The sequence below is a fragment of the Haliotis rubra genome, unplaced genomic scaffold (genome assembly GCF_003918875.1).
Source record: "Haliotis rubra isolate DU_JTF1 unplaced genomic scaffold, ASM391887v1 Scf1309, whole genome shotgun sequence".
In the NCBI taxonomy this organism is placed as follows: Eukaryota; Metazoa; Mollusca; class Gastropoda; order Lepetellida; family Haliotidae; genus Haliotis; species Haliotis rubra.
The window spans coordinates 148,424-170,184 of record NW_025765236.1 but is presented as its reverse complement, the minus strand read 5'-3'; the positions used below and the strand labels follow the sequence as shown (position 1 = coordinate 170,184).

The 21,761-nt window shown below is 39.6% G+C and overlaps 1 protein-coding gene across 1 annotated transcript; it reads left to right on the top strand.

Moving 5' to 3' along the window:
• Positions 1-64: 64 nt before the first annotated feature.
• LOC124267383 (galactocerebrosidase-like) lies at positions 65-20,926 on the top strand. Its single transcript, XM_046702294.1, has 18 exons — positions 65-229; positions 1,634-1,702; positions 1,929-1,992; positions 3,147-3,235; positions 4,003-4,167; positions 4,539-4,577; positions 5,770-5,897; positions 6,763-6,880; positions 7,586-7,623; positions 8,446-8,570; positions 8,919-9,058; positions 10,693-10,782; positions 11,184-11,279; positions 13,076-13,217; positions 15,216-15,396; positions 16,135-16,304; positions 19,841-19,920; positions 20,521-20,926. The coding sequence occupies exons 1-18, from the start codon at positions 98-100 to the stop codon at positions 20,755-20,757; spliced, it is 2,103 nt and encodes a 700-aa protein (XP_046558250.1). The 5' UTR covers positions 65-97; the 3' UTR covers positions 20,758-20,926.
• Positions 20,927-21,761: the final 835 nt, after the last annotated feature.

The window sequence follows — 21,761 nt, the reverse complement described above, 5'->3', positions numbered from 1 at the left end:
CCTTTCAGTACATCAAATTCATGCAACTATATACGAAAGTAATAGCCAAGGCAGAGCTATCAGCGCACCTGGCCCACGAGCAGACGAAAGATAAAAGATGGGGAGATTTTTTGTGATTTCGTTACTCTGTTATCTTTGCGTTGTCGAAGCATCATCTGCGTATTTTATTGACACTTCTGCTGGTCTAGGGAGGCGATATGATGGCATCGGTGGCCTTAGCGGGGGTTCGGTAAGACCTGTCTCCTATCTTCCGTGTCGCCCAGGCCAAGGGTCAGAAGGCGAAACCTTGGCAAAACTATTGAAAATGACACTTTAGTAAAGGCACATAAGCAAGACACCCACCACAAATTGGAAGAGTATCGAACTGATGTAGCATCTGAATCGACCCTTTGTAACATATGAAAAGTCTAGTAAAATCGGAGTGATGGAACCCTGTCAAATTTCACCCCAAAGGTCATAAAGGCCACGACCCATCTGAAGCAGATGATGGCTGTTTTCGGTTGTGTTTAAGTGTCATGATGCATATCAAATGAAAGCTCTCTTCATAAGCTTTTTTATATTTGGCAATGTCAGATATCTACTTCTTGAGTAAAATGCCATTTATCTGTAAACCAGATGGATATATAATACCCAATGTGGGTTCATGGTAAGGATATAAATTAAGTTGCTTAAGGCTGCATCTGCAGTTTTGCAGCAATTTGTGACAACCAATGGTGGTAAGAGGCAACCAAATGGATTGGGTGTTCAGGCTTGGTGATGTGGTTGATTTTGTGTCATCTTTCTCTGAAGGTGCAGATCCTTCACAATATCTGTTGTTGGATTATTTGGTCAAGCTTTTATTAGGGCTGATGAGGTAGCCAATTGGTTAAAGGTGTCGCTCATCACACTGAAGACCCTGGTTTGTTTCCCCACATGGATAAAATTGTGAAGCTCCTCTCTGTGATATTGCTGAACAGGCTTAGACCTCACTCATTCACTCACTCATTCATTCACTCACTCTCTCACTCACTCACACAGATTCCATTATTTACATAAAGCTGGAATATTGCTCAGTGCAGCATTAATGTACATATATTTGTACATGACACTGGACATTCTGTTGGCAATGAGAAATTGCTTACCAGTTTGCTATTCATTATACAATGTAATGCATAATATATGAATGGAGTGGTGAAAAGTGTTATTTGTACAACTGAAGTTGTGCACTTGATCAGGTAGCATCATGACAAATGTCACAGTTTAACCATCTACCAGCACATTCATCACTCTCTCTCACGCTCTCACATACACTCTCATTCACATTCTCACTCACACACACACTCACACTTACTCACACTTACAATCACAACCATACTCTCACATTCTCACTCACTCTCACATTCTTAATTACACTTATAATCACACTCACTCGCACTCACTCGCTCTCACTCACTCAAACTTTCTTGATCAGGCAATATTGATATTACTTACATCCAGCATCTGATTCAATAATGTGGATGTTACCAGTAGATTTCAAAATGTTATTAATGCTTTGGTGTGTCCTGGTCTTATTCGCTCTATAGCTCAACACTTTCTGTTACTGAATTCCATCCATACAGGTAACTTTTGTTTAAATTCTGCATTTATGTTTCAGGCAACATCAAAACTTTTGAAAGCTTATCCTGAAAAACAGAGAAATGAAGTCTTGGATTATCTGTTCAAGGTATTTGTGAATTAGTTTGTCATGATGCCAGCATATGTATGTTTGGTTTCTTAGGTTCATGACTGATTTTCAAAAACGCAAGAACAAGAGTACTAAACCTACAAAATGAAGAGCTTGTTTGACCTCAAAGGTCATGTCACACCATATTTGTAACAATTAATTAGATTAATCTTTTTGATCATTATTATATTGCGATGCAGACATTAATTGTTCATACATGTTTCAGCCCAACTTTGCTGCCTCCTTGCAAATACTGAAAGTTGAAATTGGAGGTGACTCGCAGAGTTCAGGTAAAGAGACAATGTGGTAGTGAGTGAGTTTTATGCCGTTTTTAGCAATATTCCAGCTATAACATGGTGGGGAAACCAGAAATGGGATTCACACATCATTCCCATGTGGGAATCAAACCTGGTCCTTCATTGTGACCAGCGAATGCTGTATTTATCGTGTGTGCACTTTTCTTGGGTTAATATGGTAATATGTCCATCACTATAATTCTATACCATGTTAAGAAATTTGTGATTATGTACTGATTGCAATATTTTCAGTCATTATGTAAGATAATTTGCCACCGTTAAAATCCCATTATTGTCAAATGTATTTGATTGTACACCATTTTCACCATTTATTACACATTATGTAGTTGTATCCACAATGTATCTTGTGGCCCATGATTTGGGGTCAAGGATTATTTTTGACAGAACCAAATTTAGTGTTATTCACTGGAGTCCAGCAGAATAACAGGGCATTTTCTTCTTAGGGGGCAGTGGGGTAACCTAGTGGTTAAAGCGTTGGCTCATCACGCCGAAGACCCCGGGTTTGAATCCCCACATGGGTACAATGTGTGAAGCCCATTTCTGGTGTCCCCCGTCGTGATGTTGCTGGAATATTGCTAAAAGCGGCATAAAACCAAACTCACTCAGTCAGTCAGTCTTAGGAAAGTATGGCATGTGTGCCATATTGCATATGCGATATTTCTTTAAATTTCTGTCAATAACCTCAGTTATTTTTTTATGAGGTTTCTTATCCGTCCATTAACAATGCAGGGAATATTTCTCTATGAACTTATGCTAGTGTAATTGAGTAAAAATTGGTGAATGCTGATGTCAGCAAAATTTCGTCTGTGTTTGTTAATGAATCAACCCAGGGCCATATTGATCAGTCAGGTGGGTCTGCAGTCTGTAAAATATCAAGTCTGGACCAGGCAATCCAGTAATTGACATCACGAGCATCAATCTACGCAATGACAGGTGAAAACCAAGTCAGCAAGCCTGACTACCCAATGCCGTAAGTTGCCTCCTACGACAAGCATGGGTTACTGAAGACCAATTCTAACCTGGATCTTCATGGGTTAAAGCAGTCAGAAGGGCTAGCTGTGGATTACCATAGATATTTTGTATGAATAAAAGAAGCTGAGTTCTGTACACTTATGTTTCATGGTAAGATGCTACTGAGGCGTCCCACATGCACAACAGCTGGGAGGAGAACTACCAGAGAGGATATGAATGGTGGCTCATGCTGGAGGCCAAGAAGGTTCGCTAGTTCTCTCTGTTCCTCAGTGTATGGTGAAAACCTGACAATTTGGGCCCTGTTCCACAAAGTGACTTTAGCTCTACGACTAATGTAAGCCTATGTTAAGCATAGGAGTTACAGTCATCTTAGCGCCAAGATCATTTTGTAGAACAGGGCTCTGGACAGTAACGCTCCCAGAGCAGTCTGTTTTACAAATTAATGGATTAAAGAACTTATGAATCATGAGCGTGGATTAATGTCACTTTGAATGCATGAGAGTATTCTCAGCAATATTGGATGTGGTTTAACCGAGTAACAGGAGTGATGCAGTGAACAGGCATGTCAATGTTTGAAATTAACATTGAAAATGTAGGATTTGTCATTATCCTGGTTTTAAAGATTTAGGGGGTCCCTTGATTACTACGGCAATAACTCTCAAGAACCTGGCACATTTGAAAATATACATGTTAGTGTGACTTTCATTCAGAGGTAATCCATGCACCAGCATTCAATGTTTGTGTGCAATGTGGGAATGTGATGCTTCTCATTTCTGTGTGTTCATGTGTCATCATGTTCATTTTTAACTGAGCCTTGGTGAGTGAGTGAGTGAGTGAGAGTGATTGAGTGAGCAAGTGAGCAAAATTCCAGCAATATCATGGCGGTTCCACCAGAAATAGCCTTCACACAGTGTAATTATATGGGGAACTGAACTGTGCCTTTCTCATGATGAGCGACCACTTTAACCACTAGGCTACCCAACTGCCCTTCAACAAAACCATAACTTTCAGAGGAATCCAAACATCAAGCTATATGGACTGCCATGGAACTTTCCTGGCTGGATCGGAAATGGAACCCAGAACCCATACCAGAACCCTGATGTCCTTGCCAGCTACATCCAGAAGTGGATCCAGGGTGCCAGGGATGTCCACAGCCTCACTATAGACTATATTGGGGTAAGATGAGTGAGTGAGTGAGTGAGTATGGTTTTTCAGCAATGTCTCAGCAGTATCACGCCAGGGAAACACCTAAAGTGGGCTTCACATATTGTATCAATTAAACCCTGGCCTTTTGCATGACTGATAAGCAAACAGTTACCTCCACTGGGGTCAGATGACTATGGACAAGCAACCAATCGTTTTGGGATCTGAGACAGACATAATGAGTCAAGGTCTGCAGATCTGTTTTTTTATGTGACAAAACTGGTGGAGAAGAAAACCAAATGGGCTTATGGCCATGTTGAATGTGTAACTTTACCCCATAGCTGTTTCGTTTCTAACAAATAGTGTTTTCTCTTACCATATTCAAACCAAGGTGTTTTTTTCAGATTTGGAATGAAAGGTCATATAACACCACATACATAAAGGTAAGCCTGTTTAAAGAAATTTGCAGTCTCGTACTACATCACACCACTTGTTTTACTAAAATATAGAAAAATTGAATTCCATTTCTCAATGCGCAGGGCCGCTAACCTTTCTTCATTGGACTAAAGGGGGGGGGGGGCACTATCCATGTTGAAAGAATGTTATATCAATACTTTGATGTACAAAAAATATTCTGTAACAAAATTCTAAGCAGGCAGCTTTCAACCATGGACACTCAATTTTGTAGTACTTGTCCATCATTAAATGCATTATTGTGAAATAGTTACAAAGTGTTATTTTTTGTTCCGCTCTGTTATGTGATATCGTACAATTTGTGACTGTTATCCTTCGATAAGAGCACAAAAAACATAAAACAATCCTGACTCTGAATGCACAATCATCGTATCCCAATTGTGCAGCTCATGCTGTGGAGCACTGGATTGTCTGGTCCAGACTCGATTATTTACAGACTGCCGCCATATAACTGGAATATTGCTGAGTGCGGCGTAAAACTAAACTCATTCAATAACTGAATATACAATACCATTCAAAAAGTGGTTAAATGTGTAATATTTGGGATTATACTTTCTAAGTAAAGTACAGATTCTAGTACTTTTGTTAGGTTGAGTTCCATCTGGGATTCGAAATGGAAGTCAGACAACTGGTAGTCTAGAATATATACTTTGTGGAAGCCACAGTGACAGAGTGGGTTAGATCACTGATTTTGTGTGCTGGCGATTAATTGCATGACTGACAGCATGAGGGTTTGAATCCAAGATGAGACTCAACCGAACAAAAGTACTACAATATATACTTTACTAAGAAAGTGTAATCTCAAATAAAACGTGTTTTATATTACTGACTCTTCCTCCTTATTTTTCCTGTTATCAGTAACACTTAAACTTTGCCATGATGTCAGTTAAAATGAATGTGAATTATAACAGTTATATTTTTTTCGGCTGAACCTTTTTGGGGGGACACTCTATGTAAATCCCTCTTGCATGAGACAACATAGCACCATGGTAGTTTATCACTTCCCCACACTTGTATATCTGCCCCTCAATCTTTATTCTGTTCATCACTTGCTTGATAATGGTGTTTGAACCTACACCGATATATTGCTTTCACTGTAATATAGAACTTGTTCTTCAATATAGTGTTATCGTTACTTAGTTCATTAACGTCTCTATGCAGCTGTTGAGAAAAGTCCTGGATGACACAGGGTTCTCCCATGTACGTATTGTGGCAGCAGATGGCCTGTGGGACGTGTCGGTGGACATCCTAGGCGACCAAGATCTTGCAGCAGCAGTGGATTACATTGGGTAAAATAGTTAGGAGTTCACACTGCCATTTAGAAAGTGGTCAAACGTAATGGATGGGACTCAACCCCAAAATGTGCTGGAATCTGCACTTTACAAAGAAAAAAAAATATATATGACCACTTTCTTATTGGCATTGTGTGCATTCATAGCTTTCGGCCATGGGAGCTGTGCCAATTCACACTTGTCAGAAGAGTACACAAAGTATGTAATGTACACAACCAGTTGTCAGACGTACATTTTTGTGGAAACCATGGTGGCCAACTGTGTGCTTGTGATTAGGTGCCTGCCTCTGAGAGTGTGGGTCCAAAACCCATATGTGACTCACAATAAGTACTAGAGAAAGTGTAATTCTTATCAGTCAAGTATAACATAGGGTAATTATGTGCCATCGTGCCCTGATGGCAAGGATCATCATTTGTACTTACTACCTCACAATTACTTGGTTTATGGATTTTAAATAAAATTTATTAGGTTGGTAGGGAGGAGAAAAAAAAGGAATATGGAGATGTTATTTGTGCACTTGAGTAAATCGTTATGACGATTTGTGTGATTTTCTTTTGTAAAATATAAAATAGTTTCAGGGAATATTTAAAAGGTATTATTTGCTTTTTCTTTTTTCTTTATTTATTTTTTCACTTTCTTTGTCTTTTGTCTGGTCAGCGGCATATAATGGCAAAAAACATGTAAAAACATTTTTTTTTCACTTTCTTCACATTTCGGGTTGGCGGATTTGTAAACCAAGCAATAAAAGAGAAAAGGCCTAAGAAGCATTCACTCACTCATTCAGGAAAAAAATATGAAAGTTTGTGGTTATGGTTTAAGAGTAAATGGTGATTCTGTGAATTAGTCATCTTGTCCTTCGCAGTGTACATTATCCTGGTACTGAGACAAAAATGGCTGCCCTTCAGACCGGCAAGCAATTGTGGTCATCTGAAGACTACAGCTCCTTCAACAACAACATCGGTGGCGGATGCTGGGCCAGGGTATGACATACACTGACTGATAGCAAGTTGAAAGGAAAGAGGCATTGATTTGAGTTGGATGGAACGAAGGAGGTTTGGGGAAGGGGTCATAGCATGGATAGAAGATTTATTATCAGGAAAGAGGCATTGATTTGAATTAGGAACACAAAAGTGTTGGAAGGTGGTCAATGCTATCTGAAAAGAAACGTTGATTTGAATTGGACTCAAGGAAGTTTGGGGAGATGGTCAAGCATGGATTTAAAATTTCAGATTTTTGCTCCTTCTTCATGCTTTTCACATGGTAAATACCACCAGGAAGCCTTTGAAAGTCAGGAAATATCTGTATGCCTCTAACATTATACATTGATTAGATGCCAGTCTTTGTTCAGCTTGTATATTGTTTGTGTCACAGTCGGTCTGAATTGGTTGATGTGGAAATGTCATTAGTAAAATGATGTATTGTGATAACTGTAGGTTGATGTGAGTAACAAACATCAATGCATACATGACATGCGATATGTTAAAGAAATCTTTTGTCCAGTTGTTGTGCCATTCACTATAACTATTTGTGAAGAGCATACTTTCTAGAAAGGTTCCTTTGCGTTACAGGCATCAAGAGCTATGATGAACTGCAAGAAACAATACATAGTTTCTGAGATGTGACATTAGTTCCTTTTTAAATTTGGTTGGTAGTAAATCAATTTATTTTGAATGCTTTCTTTTCAGATTTTAAACCAAAACTATGTCAATGGATTCATGACAAGGTATGCAGTTGTCTTTTACTGTAGTGCTTTTGATGATACAGATCATGCCCAGCCCAATAAGATGAATTTTTTTTATCATAATACATGTAGCATTACAGATCAATTTCTGCAAGCATAACTGTTGAAGAAACATCTCAGTCCGTCATCAGACTAAAGATATCTCAGCTTATTGTTCCACAAAGGAATCTTTGTGCTAAGGTGACTATAACTCTCATACTTTAACATAGACTTGCGATCATTGTACCACTAAGCATGTTTCCCCTTTGTTTTTCTAAACTGTTATATCTGAAATATCCCATTCTTTTTGAAACCATGTGGAGAACACTATGGAACATCCAGTATCTCTGAGTAGAGACATGTCAATATCAAATTGATTGTAGGGACCAGCACAGAAATACAGTTAATACAGACAATTGGTATGCCAGAATGAATTTGGGAAATTTTGTTTGAATACCTTTTTTTTTAAAACAAGGCAGCTGGGCTTGTAGTGCAACTGATTCATTTATTCATTTACCAGGGTAAACATGTTACTGCTTTGAGTATACACCTTGTGTATGGAAGTTGGCACTAAATAAACACACACATTAAAGTATATACTTGTTATTTGGAATGCTTTAGGTTGAAAAATAACATGGTTAAACCATAGGCCCCTGTGTTGTGGATAAAATATTTCCAAATTTATTTATCCAATGACTTTAATAATGTTAACTGATTTGGAAATATTTAAGCTATGAAACAGAAGCCTGTGTTCAGTTTTCAGGGTTATGGTAAACAAACAAATGATATCTGCTGAAGTATTGCTTTTTGTTGACTGTATTGCAGCACAATTGCATGGAACCTCATAGACAGTTACTACGAGGGTTTACAGTGGGACCGGGACTCGTTGATGACGGCCAGACAGCCTTGGAGTGGCCACTACATTGTTGAGAGTCCCATCTGGATGTCAGGTTGGTAACTTATCTCTCACATTTAGGATTGATACACTGAAGTCACAAGACCACTTGTATGACAATGCTGTGTAGACCTGTTGATAACTAATAATAACAGGATTCACGCTAATCTTAGAAACAAAATTTAAGCATGTTTCAAGTTAGCATTCAAGTTCCATAGCCACATTTCACAAAGCGATTGTAACACTATGACTGTGTCACTCCCATAGTTTAACACAGACTTACAACAGTTGTAATGCTGTGACGGCTTCATGAAATGGACAGGCCCAGGAGCCCTATCTACTGTCGAAAGCATGCTTAGAAATAATGATACATTTAATGAATATTTTCAACCTATATGCACAGGCCACACCACCCAGTTCACTGAGATAGGATGGAGATATCTGAAACATGGGTCTGGAGTTGGGCTGTTGGACAAAGGCGGAAGCTACGTCTCACTCGTCAGCCCGGATGGAAAGGATCTCTCGATTGTCATGGAAACTATGGTAAGGTACTGGTGGGAGTGGCTACCTTTAAGCTCAGGCCTCTATAATCAGTTTATTTCATCCCACATTAAACCCTGGGTTTTTGTATAGAAACTATGCAAACATGACTAAAGACTATATTTCATTCAGTTTTAATGAATCACTCCTTTGAAGTTATATAATACAACAAAACAATAATGCAATGCTTAAACACCATAACATCATGAAATACAAAAAGGGAAATCAATATGGAAGCCCCTCCCAGCTCTTAGAGTCAAAATAAAGTCTTGATTATCATTGTAATACTGTCGCTTTTCACATGCTTTAAAACATCTGCTATTGTTGGATCACTTGAAACTGATTTCTTATTAAGCCCATCCTGGCATGTCTAAGGGACATGGGGCGGTGGCGTAGCCTAGTGGTTAAAGAGTTCGCTTGTTGCGCCAAAGACCCGGGTTCGATATCCCACATGGGTACCATATGTGAAGCCCATTTTCTGGTGTCCCCTGCTGCGATATTGCTGAGATATTGCTAAAAGCGATGTAAAACCATATGCACTCACTCAATCACTCAAAGGGACACAATTCTGCACAGAAAATTCAAATGCTCAAGACAATGGGGCCAATCTTCAGGCACCAACAATTCATTGATCTAAAACTGCTCTGCAAGGAATGCATGTATTTCTGTCCATCTGTTCAGCCAGGTGTGAGAGTTGTGTCCCTGACACATGCGAGGATCAGCAAAATGTGCATGAGTTCAAATCCTTGATTTGTGGTGATTATCACCATGCAGGTACTTCTGGTATTCCTAAAGTGGTACATGTCCCGTTTAGCTTTCTTCCTTCCTGTCTTATTATAGGGGCGGTGGGGTAGCCAAGTGGTTAAAGCGTTCACTCGTAACGTTGAAGGCCTGAGTTCAATTCCCCACATCGGCACAATGTGTGAAGCCCATTTCTGGTGTCCCCCGCTGTGATATTGCTGGAATATTGCTAAAAGCGGCATAAAACCCAACTCACTCACTATCTTGTTTTATTACTTGCCCGTGTAAGATACTGCAGTGTAATATTTTTACGGCAGTATTACACTAGTGTAATACCGCTAAACGTATGACGTCATAATGGTTACAGTTATGACATCACAATGCTAATATCTCTGTCACAATGGCATTAGACCTTACTTGACTCGAGGAAAGATGACTCAAGTCATCACACTCTAGACAGTTTCTATCAATTTATGTTGGAGAGTAATAAACAGAATACTAAACTCACTTCCGTGAAATACCTTTTTTATTAAACTCGTGAATGATTTTGTATCAAACGAGCGAAAGCGAACGTTTGATACCAAATCATTAACTCATTTAATAAAAATGGTATTACACGGAAGGTCGTTTACTATCCTCTATATATCTTATTATGAGCATGGTATGATATGAAAATAGTACATATACTGTACATAGAATAAGACCCAGCTCACTCACTTACTGCAACCTGAATTAGAAAAAGAAACATTACATGGATCAATTATAGGATGCTACATCACTAATCTGATATAATATCGCCAAACAATATTCAAAGAATTGTGTCACTTATTGAGGTCTTATGTTTTACTAGCTGATATAACATTACAATGTTCAAGACATTGTGTTCCTTGTTGCAGACTCATAACCATTCCCAGTGTATCCGCCCATTCCTGCCACCATACACTGTCACACCACAGACCATCACACTGGAACTTGGAGGAAACTTTGTGAGTTGACCATACTACCCTGAAGACAAAATAACTGATTCCATTTTGTCCAAATACTCTTTTCTTTGTCTTTATGGAAAGAAGCTGGAAACAGCATCATTAAGTTGGTATAAACCAAAGGCCTTATATCAGGTATATGGTCTCTGAACTTTTGTTTTCAGGATTAATTTCAAGTTAGTTTCCCTATTGGGGAGTGGTCAATTATGCGTAATAACTCGGCTGTATATGTACAAATTAGCAAACCACAGTGTGCTTTTGTCACAAACACTTACACAAAATGACAGTGTTATCAGCACTGTAAGTAGACTTGTACATGATGCATATAAGCATAGTTAGGCTACCCCTACCGTAACAGCAGCAGCGGCTGTTAAAACAAACTCATTGCATGATTTTTTTTACAGAGAAGTGTTACAAAGCTGTATGTTTGGTACAGCAAACTTGGGTTTAATGACACAGAGGCACCGTCTGTCTTCTTCAAGTCTCTACCTCCAGTACAGGTAAATAAGTTCTCAAGGTGAATTTTATCATTTTTCTCCAACTAAAGTGTGTACTTGTTTAGATAACCAATTCTTCGTGTTCCCAACTATCATATGGCTGGAATGGTGAAGAAGTTACACATAACCATCATTACTTACTATATATACTCTTCACCTAACCACCCGTGAAGGTCCGGGTTAGAATGAACCTTCAGTAACCCATGCTTGTAAGAGGCGACTAACGGGATCAGGTGGTCAGGCTCGCTGACTTGGTTGACACATGTCATCAGTTCCCAATTGCACAGATCGATGTTCATGCTGTTGATCACTGGATTGTCTGGTCCAGACTCGATTATTTACAGACCACCGCCAACTAGCTGGAATATTGCTGAGTGCAGCGTAAAACTAAACTCACTCACTCACTCACTTAACCTAACCCCTAACCTGTCAGCATAGGGACTGATAGGTTGGATGAGAATATAGTCAGGAATGACTGTAACAAAATGTCACAATGAAAGGGTGGAGTGGGGGTAGCCAAATGCTTAATCCCTGAATATTTTTGATAGTAACATATAGACCCATTTAAATTGAAAAGAAGCCACAGTGAGTTGGGAGATGAACCTGGGGAAATCTTGACTTATTTTGTTTAAAGCATAAGCATTGCAGGGAGGGCGAGGCTGTAGGGAAAATAATGTGGTTCAGGGAGTGTGAGAGGCTAGGGTTGGGGTTGAGGTCGGATGGCCAAGTGTATCACTACTATGGATAGGGAGGCGTGTGATGAAAAGGATTGAGAGGGGTATCAGAATATGAGATATAATATAATACCAATCCCACAGGCCCACCACAATCTGTACTAACTGACCAAACCCAAGACAGAATTGTTTTCACTACAAATATCTAAACATTTTCACAATGACAAAGAAGTGTTGTAAATTACATTACATGTTCATGATCCAAAAAACACTGGTATAACACTGCTAAATTATATAAGATCGCCATGAGTCAGAACAAGAAGGTTTGGAAAGTCTTAATCATTTGTGCGTTTAGTAGAGTGTTGTTGTGCAAATGAATCCAGGAGGTTGTATGGTTGACCAATGTGGTCACAGTCACAAGGGAAACGCCCTATGAGCAATATAAACTGCTATCATGCTTAGAAAAGGACCTGAGAAGATCCCAGTTAGAATTAGGATTCAGCAAACTGTGCTTGTCGTAAGGGGTGACTAACAGGATTGGGAGGTCAGGCTTTCTGACTTGATTGATGCATAGATTGATGCTCATGCTGTTGATCACTGGATTGTCTGGTCCCAACTCAATTCTTTATAGACCACCCTCATACAGCTGGACTGACTGACTGACTGGGTTTGGTTTTACGCCGCTTTTAGCAATACTCCAGCAACATCACGGCGGGGAACACCAGAAATGGGCTTCACGCATTGTACCCATGTGGGGAATCGAACCCGGGTCTTCGGCGTCACGAGCCAACGCTTTAACCATTAGGCTACCCCACGGCCTTCATACAGCTGGAATATAGCTATGTACGGCCTTTATTAAACAATGAACATACAAACTTTGAAAAGAATTATGACACTGTCCCTCACAGTAGACAGCATGTGCTTAATTCACAACCTCCCTGATAGGCTTATGCACAAATTTGTGCAGGTATTTCTTTTTCCATCTGTACCACTTTTTCCAGTGTGCACAGCCGCTTCATTGATACATATTGACTTGGCTCTGATTAACTTTGACTTTTAGCATCAAGGAATGATGTGGGTCAGGGTCCTGAAATCTAATTTATCAGTTGTTGACTTATTGTTCAGGTAACCAGTGGCACGGTTAGCCTGAAGGTGGGCTTGGATGAGATCTACACTCTGACTACTCTGACCACTGGCGCAAAGGGAGATTACGGAACACCCCCTCAATACCGTACCTTCCTACTGCCTTATACAGAAGACTTTGAAAGTGAGTGAAACAATTTATGACTAGGTCTGAAGAGGAAACATGTAAACCTTTATTTTCACATATCTATTAATAAAATAGTGTTAAAGATCACATATACTTTAGGTTGGTACAAATACATAAATCACTAATTGGCATCGTTATAAATGAAACCCCGCCATTAAAACTTCTCATTTCTATCTTAAATTGACTTAATTCGACCTTTTTGACAACAGTGCACAATTCTCACCCGCAACGAAATTTCAACCAATCAGAGCGGCACGTCTCTGTGACGTCATATGAGGAATAGATATGAGGGCCGATGCAGAATTCATGTACATTTCAGGGGGTAAATTATCTTGTTTACAGGTTTACATAAACCTGAAATCTTGACAACTGTTGTGAAAAATGAAAGCTATATGTTTTCACAGTCTACTGTCATTTAATTGTGTCTCCTGCTTTGCCTAGTTTCCGAGTTACAACTTGCATTTTGTTTTTATTCATTTGTCGTAGAATTCAACAGAATCATTGTTTTCGCCGTGAAGTGTAATGAGACAGACAACATACACTAGGGCCTGTGTGCGAATTATGATTCACACTGGCAAACTATAAAATGTCTAGATATTACAGTCCTGTTATAAATTCACTATAAGTATCAGCAGATTGTCTGCTTTTTATTTAGTTTCAAAATACATACAAGTATGATAATAAACTAATTAGGATTATAAGACCAAATATAAAGACTTACATTGACTAGTATCTACATACTGGTGAGTGGACGTTAACCACGTGAATGTGGCAAGAAATTTATCGCACAGTATTGTCACTTCAACTCCCACCTCGCTTCCGTGGAAGAAATCGTTATGTTACAAGTTGTGTCATGCAAAATCCTTTTGGTCATGATTCAAATACATATGTAACTACGAGTAGAAAGTAGTTATGATTTTCTAACTTGATGAAAACAAACCATAATCTCAGAAATTCTAACAGACTTTAGCCCGTGACTTTACGATTTTCAAAAATGGCTGTGCCCTGTCACGAACATCCATCAGTCTGAGGATCAATGCTATTTAGGTTTGTTTTCACTGAGTTACGAAATCAAAACTACTTACTACTAGTAGTAAATTATGTATTTGATTGATGGCCAATAGGATTTTGCATGACATAGCTCATAACATAACAATTTCTCTCGTGGAAGCGAGGTGGGTGTCAATATAATACTACTTACAATATTATTGTTACTTCGACCACAACTTCGCTTCCGAGGAAGAAATCTTATGTTACAAGTTGTGTCATGAAAAATCTTTATGGTCATCAATCATATACATATTTTACCACAACTAGTAAGTAGTTTTTTAGCTTCCGTCAAGCGACCTGAACACAAGTAAGAGGCTTCCACAACACTCACTTCGCACTCACAAACATAACCCATTTAGCATGAACTGTGGGGTCCTGTGAAAATCTGTGCATGGTGACACCATCGCCATCCCCTAGGAGCAATTGACGACAACGCAATGATTCGGCATGTCTTCGTTGATGTCGAGAAATCATCAAAATGACGAGTTTGCTACACACTTTATATACAGCTAACTGAAAATCCTTCCTCATATGACGTCACTGCAGTGCCCTGGCGACAGAGTTACATAACCTGTCTGTGGTTTTGTTGGCAGTGAGAGTGAAGCAGGCGATTTTTTGGCAACTTTTATCGCTCGGTGTTAATTAACTACAAGTTTTTTAAGAATGAATTTGGTGTTCGGCATAAGTCTAACTACAAATCTTTCATGTGTAATGGTTAAAAGAGTACAAAAATACAAAGTTTAATTGTTCCTTAAAACTAAGGGTAGGATTATTCAAAAGTTTGTCAAATGTACAATCAGATGTCATTTGCCCAACTGTCCCATGGAGATTTGGAACAGGAGGGGTGACTAAATATATGTTTCATTTTAAGCAAGTTTGTTATAAACATAGTTTATTGTATTCATTATGAAAATTTAATTTTTTCACATTTGCATGTTGTTTCAGGTTATGAAAACAATGCAGAGCCCTTACTCATGGCTCAGCAAAATGGAGCATTTGAAGTGGTCCACATCGACACCACGGTCGGCAATGTTATGAGGCAGATGGTGCTGGAGACACCTATTGCCTGGTGCACTGGTTATGAGGAGTACAATACAACCATGAACCTCCTCGGTGCTGTTACATGGTGTGTGAATATGTGGAGAATCAGCCAACCAGCTAGCAAGAATTACAGACTATCTGTTCCTTGAGAATGAATGGTGTAAGCCCTTAGACTGTGAGCTTTCATTCACAAGGGACAGATAATCTGTATTTTGAGTTTCTTTCGTATAGTTTGTTCAGTCATAGTGAGCGAGTGAGTGTGATCTATGCCACTATTAGCAATATTCCAGCAATATCACAATGGGAGACACCAGAAATGGGCTTCACACATTGTATCCATGTGGGGAATCGAACCCATGTCTTTGGCATGATGAGAAAATGCTTTAACCACTAGGCTACCCCACTGCCCCCTGTCATAGACATTTGATGACAAATTGAAGAAAGAAGCATGAAATATCACCACTGCAGAGACATTTCAATGAATTAAGCCTGTTGTTTCAATGTTACCAATTTGTGACATGCATAGTTATCGTATGGTATAGTTATCGTATCATATCTCTCATACTTTCAAATCAGTATTTAGAATTGCCAAAATGCACACATGCAAGTATATACTGTACTCTCAAGAAAGAAAACTGAAAATGTTTTTAAGTGAGAAGCTAAATAGTTTCATACAAGCATCTTTTAAGAAATAACTGACATTACAATAACAGATTTGGGGATAAGTAAGCGTCAGATTTAAAAAAATTATTCTTAGTTAGAGAAATTACACTGTGTTGTATAGTAATGTAAACTTGTGAAATATTGACTATTCTCTTTGTAGGAGCAACATTTACATTGACACGGAGGTGCTGGTGAGCATGGAGAATGGTACGAGTGGCATCTATGTGGCTGCTCGAATCAACCAAACTGGCTGCGATACCCTCACGTCTGGTGGCATCTTCTTTTTCCTCTTCCCTGTCAATCAGTCGTACATTGTGTCCAATGACATTGGTGAGAATTGATCACAATTACCTACAACGTTATACAATGACATTTAGAAAGTGGCAGTCTAAGTAAACTTATGCTCGTATTATTAGTTACACTGCTATACTAAACTAGAGTTTGTTAGGCTCAGTATACCAGTGTAACAAATAATACTGAGTAAAGTTTACTTAGACTGAGAAAGTTTTCAAATATAACATGTTATATACTGAGTCAAAAAAGAAACTTCACATTCTTTCTTCAGGGCACTATAAAAAGAACAAGAGATGGTAAGATGGTTAAATTGTTATTATTTCACTGTTGAGATCTGTGTGATATACTCGATACACTGACAGTGCCATAATCAGTTCCATTAGGCTACACCGCCATTCCAAAACATGGGTATACAGAATATCAAGACACAAGAATAAAATGCGAAATTTCTCCGTCCAATATTGTGTATGGCCGCCCCGCACATTCACCACTGCCAAACACCGTCTCCTCATTGACTGCCTGATGCTTGTGAACACGTGGTTGGGGATTCTGCGCCATTGCTCTTGCAAGGCAGCGCCAAGTTCCTAAGACCACGAAGCCTTCTCCCAAGTGCATCCCAAACGTGCTCTATTGGATTAAGGTCAGGGGACCTCGACGGCCGGTCCATGACGTTGATTCCAGCGTTTTGAAGGAAATTTCGTGTCAACATCGCTGCGGTATGCGGCCGAGCATTATCATGCTGGAACTGTAGACCTGGGCCATGAGCAGCCATGAAAGGAACGAGTTCAGGGGTGAGCACCTGGTCGCGTAAGCAGCAGCTGTGAGGTTTCCACCGATGACCAGAAGTCGGGAACGGTTGTTCCCACAGAAAGCACCGCACACCATGCAACTTCCTCCAATCTGTCGACTTCCTGTACACAACATTGGGCCTACCGCTCACGACGTTGTCTCCAGACTCTATGCCTGCCGTCCGCGAATCTGAGGGTAAACCTGGATTCATCGCTAAAGACGACTCGATTCCAGTCTCTCTGTGTCCATCGGAGGTGACGTTGGGCCCACAGCAGACGTTAACGTTGATAAAACGGCGTCAATATTGGCCCACGATATTGACGTCGAGAATGGACATTGGCAGCCCGCAACCGATTTCAAATGGTCTGTGAGGACAGTCGACCTCTGAACATCTCATCCCTGGTTCGTGTAGCCGGAAGAAATCTGTCATGTAGGTGACGTAGGACGATTTGACGGTCTTCTGCTTGTGACATCACACGTGGACGACCCGACCTTGGGCGATCAGAAGTGGTGCCAGTTTGTTGTAGACGACCACGCAAGTCATACACAGTACGACGGCTGCATCCCATTGCTCTTGCGACGTCAATAACTGATCTGCCCGCTTGCAACATGCCAACGGCACGGCACGTTCATGTTGCACATTTGACAATCGTGGCATTTCAATTACCGTTAGAACTGTGGTTTAAAAGTGTTTTTTCAATTCTTGAGGCCAATGCAAACGCGTTCATATGAAGAAAACTTCGATGCGAAGATCACGTGATCGACTGAACGTGCAAAACCTGATTTGGCACTAACATCATTTGCACGACGAATGGATGGGTTTGAGTGGGTTTTGCTAACGTTTTTCTAGAGTCGAAAGATAGGGATCCCATTTCGTATACATAGATGTATCATCAGAAAAATATTATTCATTATTTTTAAATTACATTTTGTGAAGTTTCTTTTTTGACTCAGTATATTTGGGATTACCGGTACACTTTCTCAGAAAAGTACAGATTCTAATACTTTTATTGGTTTGAGTCCCAAGCACACAAAGTAAGCCACCTCACCCACTCAGCCACCACAGCTTCCACTGGCTTCGAGGCAATTAGGTGCCTGAATCTGAGGGTTTGGGTTCAAGTCCCGGATGGGACTCAACCCAAGAAAAGTACTAGAATCTGTACTTTACTGAGAACGTGTCATCCCAAACATAAGATGAATTACATTATACAATTGAGTCTTGTGTGTAACACTTATAGTTCCTCTGCCTCCTCTCCAGTACCCCATTGGAATGATAGTTAAAACATTGCCTGAACAGGGTTTGATATTGACCTACTAAACGAAAAGTCCACAGGATCTCTGGTTTCATGGTCTTGACAGAAACTATGTGGGTCCTTTAAAGTGAGAAAATGGTTTGGCATACTGTGCTGTAAGGTGTAATCTTTACTTTAATTAGGCCAGACCAATTTTATTTCTTCTTTTACAGATTTTTGTTCTCAGAAAACCTAAGGGCTGGAGGGAAAGAAAGGTCCAAATAATATTCCTTCTAAATACTAAAAGTATATTATTTTTGGCACTTTATGAAGTGTATATGGAGCAAAAAACTATCTTACAAGATTTTTCTTGTAAGTTTTACATTTCTGGCCTATAAAAACATTTTCAGAGTGGGGAATTTAATTCTTATTTTTTTCTTAATCTTGAAAAAATATGACTCGCAGATCCATGACACAAGAAATAAAATTGGTCTGGCTTTTTGGGAACTTGTCAAGATTAATTACAGATGATTGAGACATCACTCAAATGACATGACTAGCAGCCACTGAGGCTAGCTAAGTACATATACATATAACATTTGTGAAATCATTCTTCACAACGTAAAAATGGAATCACGATTTTGGATGGCAATACATTCTCATTCTTCTATATTTTTTATATCCAGTGTATCTATCCTTGTTGAGAAAAGTTGAATTCCTCGTCAACTATCATTTGCAGAAGCCCGAGGTCTTCCATTAACTGCCCGACGAAGGAGGGCAGTTGAAAAAGCCTGAGGTCTTCTGCAAACGATAATGCCCTCAAAAATAGCATTGCCGTTATTATTGCTAAAATACATGGAATTTGTGTTGAAAAGAAAAAGGGAACAATGAACGAATTTGACTCTAAGTTTACTCAATACCAACTTCTGACAGGGTTGACTGACCGAATGCAATTACGTCATTGAACAATTCAAGTGACGTCATAACAGAACGTGACGATATTCGACCTTTGACAAGACCATGGCCTGCAACATGTCAAACTATTTCAGACACAACGTCGGTTGTCAGTGTTTGGTTTTGGTCCAACAACAACGATAATAGGGCAATTGTTACGGTTAGACCCGCAAGTAAGCCAATATTACTGCTATTTAAAACGGGAATTCGGGTTGCTTTGACTTGTTTGCCCCAGAATATCTACCAGTCCAAAGCCAAAGTCGAATGAACCGACGCACCCACTATGAAGGCATTTGACAACAGAACTGATAGTGGCCCATTGTTAAGGTTGCAGCGGCCCGTAAATTTCTGATAATAGGAGGGCTGTTTCATGATAATTCCATGTGTTTTAGCTATAATGAATAATACAGCTCTTGACTTGTTATTGTAATCGTTACCCAATAATAATATTCGTTACCCAATATCTGTATCAGTTACCCAAACAATCGTATTCATTACCAAATATTTGTGATGCATGTCAGATTCACCTCATTGTGGATTCATTGCAGCCTTAGCGAAATCACATTTTATGCAATGTATATATATGTTTCATTTTAGGGAGAATAAGTATCATCAAGCAGGGTCCTCAGACATTGTCCAGCCAATATGGATGGAACCAGGTGTCTCTCTCTGTACAGGTAGTGATTCTGTGTTACAGATTGTTTACCTTTATTTGTTTACAACTGTGAGAAGGTAGTCTTAAGAACAGACATATTTACTTTAGTCTGCAGAAAATCACTGTACAATCACTGTCAAATAGTTTAGCTCCTAGTATATTACAAAATATATCCCAATGCAAATACTTGAAATATATTACAATGCATTAACTTTTCAAAAAAATGCTTTTTGAAAGCACTGTTTAAAGAGGGTGGTGGGGTAGCCTTGTGTTTCAAGTGTTCACTAACCACGCTGAAGACTAGGCTTCAATTTCCCATGTGGGTACAATGTATGGAGCCCATTTCTGGTGTCCCCCCTCTATGATATTGCTAAAAGCACTGCCCTATGGATGGATGCACCCACGCAGGTACCCACCATCCACCCAACCACTGTCTAATGCTGATGATTAGGCATTTACATATCACAATGTGTGACCCGACGGATGGCTTGTCATTTCATCTTGTGTAAATAACTGTCAACCACAAACTCGTTATGAGACCACCATGGTGAAGATGGAATGATGTGAACTAAGGTGTAAAACATCATTCACTCACTCACTATAATTCATCATTCATTTTCAGGGTCGCCAAGCAGTTGGCCTTGTGAACGGAGAACTTCTGTTCAACATCACCATACCTGCTCAACCATCACAAGGGTTTGCAGCAGTAGGCACCAGTGATTACGGCATAGCAGACTTCGACAACTTGCAGCTAGCCAGATCTCCTGAGGAAGCTGTGCAGGGTAAAAGTAACAGGAAGAATGGGCACAGAGATGGCAGTCATGACGATACGCTCTATTTCAAGCCAGGCAGGCACTGAGGATACACTTTCCTCTATGTTAAAAGGCCTTAAAGTGGTCAGAATTCATCCTCCGTAATCTCCAGGGTATACGTTACGATAAATCTCCACTAGTACCCTGGATGCATCTGTGGCTCTAATTTCATTACCTCCCTTTGCTAGCTCTGCATTCAACTAAGCCGCCGTTACAACCGAGCTTGCCAGTGTCAACAAAGATAGCTGCCCCAGCTGAGAAGGTTTGTTCACAGTACGACTTAGAATTTTGGGGAAATCATACAGACAAATTGACAGGTCTGAAACCTTAAAAAATATATGCAAGAACTCTTTCTACCTCTTTCACATTTCTGGTGTCCCCAGCCGTGATATTGCTGGAATATTGCTAAAAACGGCGTAAAACCATACTCAGTCAGTCAGTCAGTCTACCTCTTTCAGAGTACCTCTGCAACAATTATGTTGCCAAGTTTAATTGGTTTGTAGAAAGAAGCGAAAATGAGTTGTGATTGGTAGCTCAACTTCCCAGCGTAGACTCCTGATTGGATAAATAGCCCGCCAAGGGAGGTAACAAAATCAAGGGGCCGAGCCATAGATGCATCCAGGGTATAGTGGAGATTTATTGTAACGTATACCTTTGAGATTATCGAGGATGATCAGGATTGGATTCTTCAGTGTTCAGAGTTAAGCATGAAGGTAAAGAAGTCACTATAATGTTTTAAAAGTTAAAGATTTAGGGTGCTGCAATAGGTTCATGTACCATAATAGATTTCAAAGGCCCCAGACTCCTCTTATTTTTGTACAGTGTTTTGTGGTAGTTGTGATGATGCATTCATCTCCTTTAGAGGAAGGAGGTAGCATTGTGGCTAAAATATCCATTCCACAGTCTGGACTCCCAACAAAGGACTCTGGTCGACATTGCCAGTTTAACCTGAAAGTAATACAGCTGGAAAATACTGAGATCTCACCCATTCATGAGGAAACTGCCTTTTATTCTAGGCATGAAGAATGTCCCTTATACACAGTGATAAATA

What these genes read in the sequence shown, in the direction of transcription:
- LOC124267383 (XM_046702294.1), top strand. Translation starts at nt 98, where the DNA reads ATGGGGAGATTTTTTGTGATTTCGTTACTCTGTTATCTTTGCGTTGTC. An exon ending in GTGGCGGATGCTGGGCCAGG is followed by an intron (nt 6,881 to 7,585) that starts GTATGACATACA and finishes CTTTCTTTTCAG; the next exon opens with ATTTTAAACCAAAACTATGT. An exon ending in AGTCTCTACCTCCAGTACAG is followed by an intron (nt 11,280 to 13,075) that starts GTAAATAAGTTC and finishes CTTATTGTTCAG; the next exon opens with GTAACCAGTGGCACGGTTAG.